Raw genomic sequence first — 16,048 nt, 5'->3', positions numbered from 1 at the left:
AATAAAGCAAGCTAGACTTAGAGTAGTTTGTGAAGAACAGCTCAGTGGATGTAGCAGACCCAGGATCCTACCAACTGCAGGGATCCTGGTGAAAGAACAACTATTATCCTGATTTTCTTTGCAAAGTCCTGTGCACTCTTCAAGCAGGACAAATGGTTTTGTTGGAAGATTATAAAGTCCATGCATTTTTTGAGATAGTCTTAAAGTTCATTCTTCAGAAAGGAGGGAGATTATGTTGCTATTCTTGAAAAGACATACTTTTCCAGTATTTCACTTAGCATTGTTTATAAGGTGGGTTTTTTTTCAATTTGACTAGTGTGGTAGGTGAATGCTTAGTTTAAGTATAAATGAAGTGCAGTAGTGCCTTTAGGACCCATTTTGATGTGCTGGGTCCCTGTAGCACTTGCCCAGTATCACTGTACCTGGCAATATGCCTTTAACAGAGACTGAGCATAGTTCAGTCATTTCTCTGAATGCTCAGGATCAGATGTGGAGATGGGTAATATATGAAAAAGTGTATTACTGAAAATTGTCCCAATATGGGAGACTATTTTACAAGATATGAGGGGAAAAAAATGAACAGATGGTTATTAATAACGGGAGGGTCGGCTTCTGGATGAAATATCTGGTGTTGTTAATTTAGTTAAATTTAGTAAACAAAAAGCAGATTGATTAAGTAGGATTTCCATTTTCAAAATAAATTGAGAGAGCTAATTAGTGAAATCAACTGGACTGAGTGATTTTAAACTAAGATGTAGTAGAGGTTTGGGATTTGTTTTAGACAAAGGTGCAAAAGTTAATAAAAACCCCTGCATTCCAAATTAGATGAGAAAAGGAACACTTGGAAGTTTTATGCCAAAGTGAATGATTAAGTATTTTTTAAGGAATGTCTGGAATAAGCAAAGATTCTCAAAGAAACAGAAAAGCAGCTTGATCTGCAAAGAAGGCCACGTCCTGGATATCAGAAAGTGAGGGCTTATAGCGACAATCAGCAAAATTAAGTTGAATCAGATCATAAGATGAGAATTTAAATACACAGGAAAATATTACTTGACTATTTAAAGAAGCTTGCTGAGAAAGAAAACTAGAACCATTCTGCAGTATGAATGGACAAATGATACTAAATGTAATCCAGCTCTGGTCTGAAAAGGAAAACATTTAATTTTCAGTAAAAGTAGAATTTTAGGCAAAGGCCTGAAAATAAATCAATAACATAGATGGGACTTGGGTAGATATTGTAAATTAGCAGAGCTAAAAATCTGACTTACAGACTTCAAAAATATTGACAAATGCTGCTGCATGGAACAATTTTTAGTACTTTAGTTCATGGCAGATGAGTGGAAATATCATACTTGTACTTAGATTAACAGGGGAAAGGAAAGGGATAGCAAAACACCTGCATGGGCTGACCATTATCTGTGCAGGGCTTTAAAAAAGTTTTTGAGAAAGAAACAAGAGAGAAAAGCAAAGCAAATGGATTAACTTTTATTGCAGGTTTTTATGTTAAATGGGACATTGTGGCCAGCTAACCTGCTTTCTTTTCAAAATATACATTCAGGAAATACATTAAGTCTGTGTGGATCTCAGTAAACCATCTGATGCAGTGCCACAGGAGATGCAGTGAAATCGAAGGGATGGGGATTAGTGAAGTATAGTAATTCTAGGACAAATAGGGAAATGCAAATTTTAATGAAAGAATTCTTTTTAGTGAAACTTGGAGTTAAACCAGTCTTATCCTATATTTTCATTTGTTGTTTTGCCACAGAATGAGAGCTGATAGACTTTTACTAAGTAAAGTTATTTGAAGGTAATATCTGGTGCCAGTGCAAATAGAGTATTCAGGCTGGTCCTTTCTGAAGAAAAGAGGACTGCAAACAGCATGACCTTGTGTGAAATACAGTATTGTACTAGCAAGAATTTTTCGTGTAAACTGAAAACTTCTTTTCGTGAATAAAAGATTCACGAGAGTAAATGTGCAGGCATGTTTGGGTAAGGATGGCTGTGAAACTGCAAGATGGAGTGGCACGAATGTCATCTGTATTGAGTAAGATTTGTTTGATGGAGAGGAAAACCACTGTCCAAATTATCGGCTCTGGACTTTTAGTATGCTTTCCACAGCTCCTGTCCCTCCTTTTCCGTGTGTAAGAAGGACTGAGTTAAAGAAAATGGAGAATATGAAGCGGCATTTGGAAAAAATACTGAAAAAACTTGATTTCAGTCAGCAGAAGGGAGAACAGAGTTGTGCAGTGCTACCTGTAAATTACCTAAGGAGGCACACAGGGACATGGAAGAATTATCAAACTAAATGACAGTGCAAGAATAAACAGTATAAAACAGGACAAGAATAAATTTGCTTTGAAAAATACATGACTCGTGGCTTTTAGCAGTCTTTCAATAGACATAGTTATAGAAGGAAAATTTACTTGTAATCCTGGATTTCTAGCAACATCACTGTTCCATGTATTCACCAGCCCACAGGATGTAAGATAAGATGTTTGGCAGACGTCTTAATAGGTACTTTCAGGGAAGCTTTGAACTTGTGCTATGACAAAAAAAAAAAAAAAGGTATCACAAAGTAAGCTCAGAATTTTTCACAAAAGACATGAACTTTTACTTTTTTTTGCTTAATGTTGGTAAAATCAAGCTCATCTACTTATGTGGTGTACTTCTGTAACCCTATACTAGTTGAATTGTGTTTAATAATTTGAGAGGGGCCTCAATCAAAATTTTAGTGAAATTAAGTATCAGATTTTCAGAACTTTCAGACTCCAGTTTGAACTTGGAGGCTAGTTAAGATGGCTGTAAGAATTTGGAGAGGTAAAGTTGAGATTTGTCTATGTAAGTTTTAGGTGAATTTTGTGGTGACTGAAGTTACCATATATGGTAAAAGCAGTTGCAGTTGTCATCCATATTGTGTTCGTATCAGAGTTTGTCTTACAACAAAAGTGTTTTCTCTTATTTTTGTATTAGGAGGATCAAATGAAAATGGAAGCACACCCTCCACCTCAGATTCAGATGGAACTTTTATTTCTTACAGGTTGGTAATTTTTTATATTTATTTTCTAATTTTAAGAAGGTTGATTATAATAAGCATAATCTATTTAATGCAAAAGAACAGGTCCTATACGTTAGGAGGATTGTGGAATCTCAACTGATACAGTGAGTAAAAGGACATGAAGTATTTAATTAAGGAATGATCTGAAAATTTGTTTTCTGGATTATTGGTTTTTTTTCAAAAGTTGTTCAAAACACTTAACTGATGAAAGTACAAGATATTTGAAAGCCTAAACATTTTAAGGTTGTTTTTTGTAGGTTTATTTTCCTCCAAAGTATTCGATTAAGTAAACTCACAGTAACTAAGCTAAATGTTGAAATATTCAATTCACCAGTGATCACCTTTCTGATCTTCTCCAAAGTAACTGGATTTATGGGCCACCTGAAATTCTATTTCCTCATTATTTCATCTCAAAAACCAAAGCCAAGATTAGTTACATTTGAGATTATTTGACAGGAAAATCATATTTCAATTTTGTTGGCAGTAAACACCAGTCAAACAAACTTTTTTCAGCAATGTCATTGAGCTTGAATCTTGCTTGGGTACATACCAGAGGGTGTCTTATGCTTGAAAGCACAGAAAGCTAATCAGCAGGTGTATACTTTCATCTTTCACCCCACAAAATACTGACTCTGCCACAAAAAATCTTCTTCCTTGTGACTAGTAAATTAATAGTATGATTTGTGCAAACCAGAAGGATTGCATCTGATTTTCATGCTTAAGTATGGTAAAACAAAACATGCTTACCACATGATTATTTTCGAATCATTTAGTGGACTGTGTTGGTTGGCATTTTTTTCAGTTTTGGTTTGTGCTCTGCTGGAATCTGTGCTTCAAAGAGGTGCAGTCAGGCAGGAGGAACCTGCCTGTTCACCTTGTCCTGGTTGCAGCCGGCTGGGTGGGGAATGTTGCAGCGTGGGGCAGGCCGTGAGCTGTGCTGTGCTGGTCACAGGGAGCCTCGGGCGTGGGGTGGCAGGGAGGGACACGGTGCTGGAGAGCCTGCTGTTGCAGGCTGGAGACACAACCATTGCCAAGGAGAGCAAGGAGCAAACAGCCTGGTCTGGAGGATGTTGAAAAGAAAGACTTTTTGTAAGGACCTAGAGGGAACAGCAAAGAGTTTGCTGCGATTCAAACACCCAGAGGAAGTTTCTGGACTAAGAGCAAGGTTGGAACAAAGGGTGTGCCTGCAGGGACAAAGTGGGACTGGGGTGGGTTGATTTAGGTTTCCTTACAATTTTTTTATCCTAGTAAGTTGACTCTAGTGAGACCTACTTGGTGATGATGTAAAACTCTTCTAGGGTAGTTAGCGTATTCACTTTGATAAAATATGTTAGAAGATCCATTTTAGGGTTCTGCATGACTCTTGTTTCTTGTCATATTAATGTTTTCTGCATTAACATACTGTCTAAGTTAAAAGAAGGGCTGAAAAATACCACCCAGGATAATCTTCATGTTTTTTAGGTGTGAATCATGTGTAGACAGAGAGACCACAAATCAGTCTCTCAAAAGTAGGCAAGATAGAATTTAATCATATCAGTGAAAGAAAGTTGAGAGCTCTCTCTGCCATTAAAGCCAGGGAACTTATTTCTGAAAGTCATCAACTCAAGAGCACCAGCTCTTGTACCTGCCAAGTGGCAACACTTGAAGAAGCAGCCAGATTTAGCTAGACTTTGGTTCCAGAGAGTGTGAGCTGTGGAGCTGGGGTCTGAGCCCTTCTTGTCACCCGTGCTGCCCTCAGGCAGTAGCACTCACCTCTCAGGGAGCTGGTCCAGGGAGCTAATCCAGCGCAGCCTGTTCATTCTTGGTTGGGAGAGTTTTCTGATGACTTCCTCCTGCCTAAGCTTCCCATGGTATCAGGGAATGTAGCTAGTGGGAGGACAGAGCTTGGTACCTTTTTCCTAAATCAGCCTAAAGCTTAGTCACTCTTTAATTCTCCACAGATTAAGTAGAGGTTAAAGCTGGTCTTTGTACCTATGTATTCCTTAGTCCAAAGTGCATATAATAAATGCGACGTTGGCTACAAGTTCCACTGAATAATAGTCATATTCTGTCAAAGAGCCCAACTTAGAAAACTGAAGTTAATTAGTCTTTTAAGAAGGGTCCCGTATTTCATTGCCAAAGTATTGTTGGTATAATTAAAGGCAAAATAGTAAAAAAGATATGTACATGTGGATATATATAGGTCTGTGTGCATACATATATATAAAAGTAACTTCTGACTTTTCGTAGTTGGCAAGCTATCACCATTATTTAGTAGTAGTGCTTGAGATGTGAAATGTGTATTTGTTTCTCAGTGGCAAGTAATTCCTATGATCTAGTGAGGCTGGCTGTAAATTTGATAGTTGGGTTGGATATTGTTTTGATAGTTACAGTTCTGGACTGCATGTTAAGTGAAATTGAACATCTAACACCTCATGAAAGGTGAAAAGTGAATCTTAAACTATCTTGAAAGATAATGATGGTAAATGGTTGTTATTTCTTTAAAGACTCCTTAGAAATTTTGACCTATGTTAGGATACTGTCAAGGATTATTGTTTTAGTAAGTTAGTAATTTGATAAAATTAATGACAGTCTTGTTTGCACAATGCATTTCAGTCTATCATATTTTGAAAAGACCAGCTCATGAACTTTAGCCCTGAAAGAGGCAAAGGCATCTTTGAATCATGGTAGATGTCGTACATATGCAGAAGGTTAATAAATGAAAAATTGTATTGAAAATTTTTGCTGAAACAAAAGTTGCTTAATATATATTCAGTAATAGGCCTTTACAATTTAATTAGAAAAAGTGACTCCAAAAATATTTGAATATTAATAAGTTTTGTTATTAAAGGGCTCTTAATGGCATTGTTTTTACCACCATAAAAAATAAACTCCAGGAGAAGTTGCTTGGTTCCCACATTTTCTGTTTGAAAGGACAATTTGACTCTATCCAGTACAAGACTCCAAGTATATGTGCTAATAAAGGATGACATATCATTATTCTTCTTCGGTGTATTTATGATGCTCCAGAACTATTTGTATGGTTTCATTTTTAATATGAAGGTGTCACCTTAGAGTTTGTGACTCTTGCTTTTGTTGATCACAAGCACAGCACAGATGTAGTGCTGCATGTGTTCAGATTGTGAGCATTTCCCTTTAGGTCATAAAGTTTGTAAGTAATGTAAGTGAAAAGCACATGTGACTGGCATATATTTCTAAATATTCCTTGAGTTTGTGAATGTGTCCTCTCAGGTCACAGAGAATTCTCTAGCTGGTCTTTATGCTCTGGTGGAAGTACTCTTTGTGTACTTGGGAAGAAGCTTTACTAATAGGAAATAACAATTATTTTTTTTCCTAAAAGCATGTCATCAAAATTAGAAGTTCATTATTAGAAAGATTTGAACAAGGATTTAGACATATAATAACTTTCAGCTTTTAAATGTAAGAAACTTAAGGAAAATACTTCAGCTCTGCTCCACTGTATTGTTTTACTACTGTGGTTAAAGCCTTTTTTGGTTGTCCAAATGGCCTGGACTTCACCAAAAGGAAAAGGAAAATAGATATGGCTCTTTAGTTTCAGTATCTGCAATGCAGTGCCACTGGAAAGTAGAAATACTGTCTTTCTCCTCCCTTCCCAAGGGCAGCTGACCTTCTCCTCGCCAAAGAGGTGAACCCCTTGCCAGCACATATGACTACAGACTATTACATTAATCTGTTTAGCCTCAGTACCAGCTGCTTGCATGTTTTTAATTATCTTATTAGATGGTATAACAGTGACCTATGAAATAAAATGAAGGTGAGTATTTTTTAACTTTATTTTACAGGCTATTTTTCTAAATATATTTTAATGACCTAATTATGACTTTTAGGGAGAGCCATTGATGCAGACATTGAATTTGGCTGATAGAATCTAACATCTCAAGGACACTTATTTTCTTTCAAGGTGGATTCATACATTAATACTGCTTCTAATAAATATATAACCTAAAAAAGCTCACTTTTCATACTTGTGTATGAACTTACTTTATGATTCAGAGATCCATGACTGCTATGTTGGATAATTTCTTAATACGTCTCTGCACATATATATAAGTTTAATTCTTATCCCATGTATCAAGGTAAAGTTCTTTCCTCTGTGGCTTAAATTCCATGACAAATGATGATTGCTCAAAGCTGTGGGTTGTGTAGACAAGGTGTATTCTTTCTTCTGCTCATATTTCAAACAGGCAGAGGATCTAGTGTAAGAAAGACTTTTGTGTTCCATTTTCTCCCCCTGACTTCTTGCAGATTCTGCTTGCCAGATGTTTCCTTCCTTGATGCAGGAAGGCAATGTGGTCCTGCTGGCTGAGGCGTTTCTTGTGTGCCAGCCAGCTGCGGGCACTGAGCGTACAGAACAAAGGCAGCAAGGGGTGCAAGCTGTTCCCCCTTGGTTCTTCCCACTTCCAAAAGTCGTGCTCAAACTTTGCCCTTTGGCTTTTGTTGGCAGTTGAGCCAGAAGTAGCTACATAGCCTCTGTCCTTATATTTTAAACATACTGTGAAGATGTGTGCAACTTACATACCTCCACCTTAAGGAAAACTTTGTCTTACTCTATTAGGAAGCAGCCCTTTTCCATCTACACAAGCCTATCTAGTCTTGTTCATACACAGACAATGTTACTTTATTGTTTTAATTTTAATCCACTCCTGTGCAATTACAGTTTTATTTTTCCTGATTTTGTTCATGTCCACACATAATCAAGAGATGTAAAGAACAAGCTTGTTTCTATGGGTTTTTCTATTATTTTGAAATAGGAAAAATTAGATGCAGAAGGCAATGCAGTAAAATTGTCACTGCAACTCCACTCCACAGTGCAAGGAGAATTCACAGCACATGCATCCTTTCTCTCTTTCCACAAGGAAGCAGTAAAACTGGCATCCATGTTTATTTTGTTTTATCCTAAACCATTTGCTAGACTCTGTTCCAGTCGATTCCATTTATGTGCAAAGAGGCCTTTTCAGTGTGAGTTAATTTTGTCTGGGGGCATGTAAACTCTCTGCTTGATTCTTCTGAAAGACCATGTTCACAATGTGCTAAGAATCTTTCTCTGGACGTGGTAGTCTGTGCCAGTACTCTTATTTGTCAGTGTTTGTGATGCTGTTAGGAATTCCATCTTGCAAATCTCCTTTTGCCAACAAGAGAAAGTGACTGTTTGCTCTGATGACAGGTTTCCTCCAACAGGTTCTTTTTACACCAAAACCTGGAAGATCACTTTTACACCTCTTAAAAGCTTAGAAGATTTCTGATTTTCTCTGAATTCTTTAAAACTGCAATTTTTTTTCCTTTTAAGGAGACTTACTTACACTATTTCTGTCTATTTCTTTTCAAATTTGTATTATTTACTTCTTCCTTCCTAGTTGATCATTGCTGCATTCCTTGCCTGGTGTTCTAAGGAATTGGCGAATGATATCATAAGAGAAGGAAGAATAAATTGTGATTAAGGAACTGAAAAACTATATCCAATATACTTTTTCTAAAATACAAACATTTCAACACATATATTTTCGATTTTTCTAACTTTTCTAGTGAAAATTATATTACTTTCTAAAGACATAGAAATAGTAATATGGACTTGCTTTCTGGTTTAATGCAATGTAATAGGGAAAAGCAAATTTAAGACATTTGCTTAAAGCTTGAGATGTTTTTGACAGAGAATCAGAAAGGAAGGATTGAGTTACCCACATATTTTGTTGGTAGAAGGCTTTTTTTATGGATTGGCTGCAAGAAGGAAAGACTTAGATTGTGAAGAGAGACCATGGAAGAGAGAATGGTAAAGTCCATCGAAAGCAAGTGAAAATTTTAGTTCACTCCTGATTTATTCTGTTGTACTTGAAAATCAGCATATATACCACTGACACCACAATCAACTGATGCCATATTTTCCCTTACTAATGCTTGAAGTGGCTTTCATTATGAATTACTTTTTTACTCTTAATGACCTTCAGACTTTCATGGCAATTGGGAGATGTGACTGGGGACATTTTCAAGAAGGCTAAGGAGGATGTAGGGAAATGGATCAGTTACCCACAGTCTGTAGTCAGGACAAGGAGGAAGTAAATGTTCTTCATGTACATGCAAAGAATTTCAATGATATTGGGGGATTTAAACTAGAAAGCTTTGACTCTGCAACTGGCAAACTCAGTTACAATACAAAAATAAAAATAATTGAATATAATATCAACATTTTGTCTCACCATTCTGTAAATGTATGCAGAAAGTAATGAGTAGAGGAAAATGTACTGGTGAATTTTAGACTTCAAAATGGCTGTGACAAGAATTCTTCTCTAAAAGCTGAACTGGTCAAGGGTTGGAAATTATGTGCTTTCCAAAGGCCAAACTTGGCTCTTTGGCTGAGAACCACCAAGGCAAAGTGGACAATTTGGAATATGGAGAAGGATATCTTTGGGTTCTGCGTCAGACCTAGTGCTGTGAGGAAGGATGCTGGCAAAGCATCTTGCTGCCAGTGCAGCCTTATTTCAGTTCCCTAAACTGTGCTGCACACACACTGGTAGCTTAAAGAGCATAGCTAACTAATAACTTTATTTGCTGGAATGTTTGCCTTAAGAAAGTGATTTTACCTTTCTTCTCACAAACCTTTTTAACTGTATGTCAGCCAAAAGCAGATGAAACCTGAACTGTTTAGAAAAATCTGCCCTTTGAATGTTCAGCCTCCCAGCAACACAGCCATGCATATTCACACTTACATGGCTGTTAGCTCTGCCACGTATCCTGAGGCAGGACTTTGAGAAACAGAGGAAAATACATGTATTTTCCAAACAGACTGATAAGCCTTCACATTAAAGCTGTCAAATGGATTTTCAGGGTAGCAAATAGAAACTGTGTGTTTCAGAAATATTTTTTTAGGAATTCTACTTCTTATTACTTGATACTACCTTTCAATTTTTTTCCTCTGTTTTTATAGAATTAACTCTCTTTATTGCATTCCTGAAAGTTGCCTCACCTTTTTCTCAACTGTTGATTTTACAACATAATAAATAATACAAACTATGCATGTTTCTTGGATTTATGCAGTATGTTTGAAGGGAATTGTTGCCTCTATTTAAATATTTAAATATAGATACTTGATGTTCCTCTCGATAAAGATCTCATGTTGCAAAACATGACACAATAATTTGAGAGTTGGTTTTCTTTCTGATGGCCTGTTCAGTAGCCTGTTGCTTCATTGATGCCCCTGAGGAGCCCAGTTTGGGTCTCAACATTTTAAAAAGCAGATTTTGAAGATGAAGACTAGTATAAAAATGTGCAATGGGCTTTTCCAGAAGCACACATGCCATTGTTTTAAGATGATTTTGTCAATACTAGCAGTGCTGCTCAAGAATTTTCTTTGTATCTCTCTGAGGCTATCTGTTTTATCCTTTAATATTGGTTTAGAGGATGGAATAAGCTTGAGATTTAGATTAAAATCCTAAATATGTATGCAAATGTTTCAGTAGTATAGCAGTATTCTTCGATAGACTGAGAGTATTCTTTGTTATCTAAATGTTGTTGTAAATATCAGATTGGTCTTGTTTCTGCAAGGACTCAAAAAAGGTATTTCAAAACTTGGCATGAAATATTTTAAAAAGGCACGAGACAAAATAATGATGCACACTATCTGATGACCCAGTAGGTACTGCTTTCTTTGTTAACTGCAGTTTCACTTGAACATGAATTATCAACAGTAATATTTACCTGGTAGATCTGAGTCCCTGCAGTCACAGAACTGAAACTTTTGCCTTTTCTCAGTGGCATAGATTGTAGTTCCATGTGGTTCTTCACATTTTTGCGTTTTTCTGGGTTTTAGTGTCTTCCACAGAGTTTTAGTGTTGTCTGAACATGATGGTACAAAAATACTTCTAACACTAGTTTTAGACTTTGGCAGGATCTGCATTCATGCATTTCCCCAGCTTTATCCTCTAAATCAGTAAATGCAGAAGCATCAGTTATTGCTGTCTGTGCTAAACTAGTCTCCCTCAATTGTATTTCTTCCTCTTCTGAACAGAGTATGTATTTTGTAAGGAGCCTTAATGGGCTACCATTGCATTCTTCTGCATATCTATGCTTGATGTTGGTTTTACCATTATGCTCGAGATGGAAATTAAGCGGCAGAGCCAGAGGCAGATGTTCTGCTTCTGCCTGTCAGTGGAGGAGTCTTTGTTACCTCTCCCCAACATGCACAAGCTCAATGTTGCCTCAGTAAAGCTCTTGGAACTATTTGAATTTATTTCCTAGGCATATTGTTAGATTATTGATGTCGTGCATTCTGAAAGAGTTTATAGTTGCTCATTCCTCAATAGCTGAGCAATAGTGGAATTCCAGTGACTTTTAGTAAGATGTTAGACCTTAGAGATTTACATACCTTTTCAAGAATGCTATTTATATGCATGTAGAATTTTACTTAGACTTTCTGGAGTAAAGTCCTGCTTGTTGTGATCTCTACTAACAGTCAACTGAAAGGAACATTTCTGTTCCAAACTTCAGGTTTCTGTATCTGAAAATCTGATGCTTGTAATTGCCTTAACAAGAATCATATCCACAAATCATATCCTTGTGAAAAGAAAGAAAAATAGACTTTGGTATATGATTTGCTCAGAGGTCAACCTCATTTCTTATAAGAAAGAGAGTGCGTGTCTTAGAGCAGACCCCAGTATACAATTCTTTGGCAGAGAGATTTAAACTCTTGTGGTTATGACATAAGTGCAAGTTTCAAAAGTTGGAAAGGAGCAGATGAGAACTATGAACAATTCCTGCAGAATTAATCCCTTCATTGATTTGCCTGCTTTTTCTTTCATACATATTGAGCACTTTTCCCACTTTGAAGTAATGCAACTGTCCCTAATTCATGCCAGTAGATATTTTACATTGGACAGCAGAGATAACACATATGGAATTAAATCTCTTAAAGAACTATTATTCCAACAATTTCTTTCTCATTCCGGTCTGTGTTGGTTTGGCATGACCTGGTTTTGGTAGCAGGGGGGCCACAAAGGTGGCTTCTGTGAGAAACTGCTGGAAGCTTCCACCATGCCCAGCAGAGCCAATCCCTGATGGCTCTGAAGATGGACATGCTGCTGGCCAAGGCTGGGCCAGTTAGACATGTTGGTAAGGCCTCTGTGACAACATATTTAAGAAGAAGATCAAAGTGGAGCATGCAGTTTTTCTTATAGTCAGAGAGGAGAAGGAGGTGAGAACATGTAAGAGAAAACAACATGGAGACAGCAAGGTCAGTGGAGAAGGAAGGGCAGGAGCTGCTCCAGGCTCCAGAGCTGAGATTCCTCTGCAGGCTGTGGTAAAGACCATGGTGAAGCAGCCGTGCCCCTGCAGCCCATGGGATCCACAGGGGATGCAGATATCCACCCACAGCCCATGGGGGAGTGCGCACACCAGAGCAGGTGGATTCCTGGAAGAGTCTGTGATCCAGTTGGAGACCAGGTGGAGGGAGGGAGCCTGTTTCCAGGCTGGAGCAGCCTGTCCTTGGAGGACTGCAGCCCATGGAAAGAGTGACCCATGTTGCAGCAGTTCTGGGAGGACTCTGTTTCCATGGGAGGGGCTCGTGTTTGCAGATGGTGCAGTTTGGCTGCTGCTCGTGAGCATGGACCCACCCCAGAGAAGTTCACAGGCAGCTGTCTCCCATGGGAGGGATCCCATGGCCTCACAGGGGAAGGACTCCTCTCCCTGAGCAGCAGGAGAAAACCTTGGATGACAAACTGAACAAGCCCCCATGCCTTGTCTCCCTGTGCTGTTGGTGCGAAGGAGTGAGGGGTTGGGAGGAAAAAAGATGTTTTAAGGGCTTCTTTTACTTCTCATTATCCTCTTCTGACTCTGTTAGTAGTAAATTCACTTTGTAGCTTTGAGGCTGTTTTGCTCTTGAAGTGTTTTCTCCTGGTCCTTAACTCAATTTTTTTCTCTCCTCTCCCTAGCTGTGGCACGGGAGGTTGAGGGAGCAGCTTTGATGGGTGCCTGGCATTGCACCAGTGTCAAACCACGATGGGGTCTTATATTATATGTATTTATTATTACTATGAAGACTTTACAGTATGCCGAATAGTACATTAGACAGGATACTCAAATAAGAATCTAAAATGAAAATATTTACAAAATAATCAGAAAACATTAACATTGACATTTGCCTTTAATTGTACACTCTACAGGTGGTATAACACAGGATCATGCATTTCATTTTCTAGTTTGATTAAAAGCAAATGCATGTGCTTATTCATAGTTTCGGTGGTTCCTGTTAGCTCTTGAAATCTTTCACTGCAGTGAAGCAAATGGAATATGGTAGACATGAGTTCCAATCTTAATTGCTCTTTTCATGTTGACCGTTGGGTTTTCTGCAATCCTGAGTTAACAAGGTTCTTAGATATTATTTTACATAGTAGGGCTATATAATTTTAAATGTTATCTTTTTAGAATTGATTGCTTGTTCATATTAAACAGTGTTACCACTATTAAAAGTCTCTAGAATTGTAAAGCTTAGATTATTAGTCTTCATTCAAAATACTTGAGACATGAATTAGGGAATGCTGTTCAGAAAGGATTTTAAATATCATTCAGCTCTACTAAAACTGAGGCAGATCCCAGCTTCCAAGTAATTTCTTTTTCAGTTGCTTATAGCTTTTTTTTGTGATCCTAGCAGCCAAGGGGGAATGCAGAGGAGATACAATCTTGCCAAATTTCTTTTGGCGGTTTTAAAAGTAATTTGGTTCAAAACGTGTTTGGAATCGCATTACTTTTTTTTTTTTTAAGGCATAATATCTGCACTAATACAATTTCAGAAGTGTTGAAATTACTTTCTTACTGTGTAGCAATCACTTCCAGCAGCTGGTGAGAAAAATAACCTGAAGAGTTTCTTTCCTTTCTGTTCTTTCTTTTCACAGTTGCACTGGTTGAAACCTTTTGCTAACTCAGCTGACACACTGGCATTTTCAAAGACATTGTGGGAATGTCATCCACTTGCAGAACAATGTGAATAGCTTCAGAGTCTGACCTGTTGTGTGCACAGGGGAATGTGGCACTCTTGAAACATAGCTACCTTAGGGAGGCGGCTTGGCAGGAGTTATAATGGCCAATGATGCTGCAGAATTTACAATGGGAAATTAAGAATATTATACATGGTAGAAACAGGAAGGTTATTTATATAGCCATAATATACTGTAGTTACTGAAATATACGTGGCTGGGAAAGAAAGGCCCAGATTTTCCTCAAGCTGTGTCTGCTGTATACCATACGTTGTATTTAAACGAGGCAGAATCATGGTAAACAATCGTAGGCAGCTCCCTGCAGAAGGTGAGGATGTGTGGGAGACAAGGAGACAAAAATGACCAGATAGTCTTTCTGACTTGGAGACTGGGGGATGTGAGAGGAATGGAGGAAGCTGCTCTACACCATTGGAATGACTTGCTGCTCTTTTGGTCACCTGGGGCTACTGGCACTTGGGAGAAGCTGAAGGCAGCCCTAAACTCTGCAGTCTAACACTGCTGTAGGCATCTTTGCTCTTATCTGGAACACCTTTGGTTTTCAAAGTAATTAATAATCAAGACCCAGAAGTAAACACTTTTTTTTTTTTAAGACTATGGTCCTAGCTGAAAGGTGGTGCATTCACAAACACAGAACTTCCGGTCTCAGCATGAATCATGAGCTTGCTCCTGTCACAGAGGAAGACAACCATAATTTCCTGGCTTGCTGAGTCCATTCCTCTACAGTTCTTGGCAGCTATATCTTACAATTCTGTTTTTAAAAACTCGCTCTCTCAACTCAGCTTAAAAGGCTGAAAACCATCTAACTTCATCTTGCATATATTTAGGGCAATTTGCAAAACCAGAGTTTGCTGGTATTTAGTATAACCCACTCTGTGACCCTCCTTAGCAGAGTAAATGTGGTGAGATCTTAGCCTGGAGTCATAATAGTAGTTTCCCTCTTCCTGGTTTCATTTGGTCTCCCAGGGAGAAGTAATAGTCTCCCATGTGACAGGGGGAGGAGGAGATGTTCACCTTAAGGACATGCATTGAAAATAAATCTGAAACACATTTCCTTGCACATAACCCAGCTCCTTACCTTGAAATTGCCCTTTGTATTTTAAAGTGGCTGCAGAAAGTCTGCGAGCAAGTCGTGGGCTACTAAGACTATCAGATGGCTTCAGCTGTTCTTGAGATTCATTTCAGTAGAAGTTGCAGGAAATATAGGTTTAATTCTTTTATTCAAACTCAGTAGATGGTTTGGGACAATTAATTTCCAATTGTTTCCCAGTAGAGCAGATTTACTTGTATATTAATGAGGCACAGGTGTTAGGCCCCTGGTGCCTGCATGCCTGGGAGGCATATTTAGGTTGTTTATCTAGTCAGCCATAGGTACTGCAAGGTACTCAAGCTTGCCTTTAACAGTTTATACAGTGAGGCTTTTTAATTTTTTGATGTTTTTTTAAATTTCCTAGCACCTGTTAAAATTTTAAAACTGATCATGTAGAAAGAAGTAGGAGTGATTTCAATAGTAAATAGCACTAAATGTTAAAGAAAGTCATCTTCTATGATGCTTAACTGCCCAGCTTGACATTAAGAAGAAAAGAAGGTTCATTTAAGCAAATACGTCATGTGAAGAGCTAATACAGTCAACAGTGTACTTTTCTGTTGCATATTTTTGGAATAGGTACTTCTTTGTCTACAGCTGAAACATGAATGTGCTTATATTAATATTCATTTTTCTTGTTTATTCACTGAACTGCAGTACCAACATTTTAGAGGAAATGGAATAGCCTCCATAGACATTATGAATTTCAGTAGCTGGCATAATTATAGCGATCTACATATTCATTAAATCCAAAGAAGAAATGTGTCCAAAAAAACAGCCATGCGTTTAGAAGTGGTACACAACTAAATATATACATTTTAAAAAGTTGCTTTCCTCTGCTTATCCAAAATTGTATAGTGTCATATAGTCCTTAAATCAGCTAAGGCTTTTTTTTGTTTAAATGTTCAT

The 16,048-nt window shown here is 37.8% G+C and overlaps 1 protein-coding gene across 6 annotated transcripts in view; it reads left to right on the top strand.

Moving 5' to 3' along the window:
* The window catches only part of TBC1D5 (TBC1 domain family member 5), a 316,432-nt gene that overhangs the window by 157,448 nt on the left and 142,936 nt on the right, over positions 1-16,048 (top strand). For all 6 annotated transcript variants that reach the window (XM_059470481.1, XM_059470490.1, XM_059470498.1 and 3 more), the window contains one exon: positions 2,971-3,037. In XM_059470481.1, coding sequence (XP_059326464.1) covers positions 2,971-3,037 — 67 coding nt within the window. The remainder of the gene's footprint in view (positions 1-2,970; positions 3,038-16,048) is intronic.

This window comes from Ammospiza nelsoni, chromosome 1 (genome assembly GCF_027579445.1).
Source record: "Ammospiza nelsoni isolate bAmmNel1 chromosome 1, bAmmNel1.pri, whole genome shotgun sequence".
NCBI classification, from domain to species: Eukaryota; Metazoa; Chordata; class Aves; order Passeriformes; family Passerellidae; genus Ammospiza; species Ammospiza nelsoni.
This window is presented reverse-complemented; position numbering and strand designations above follow the sequence as displayed.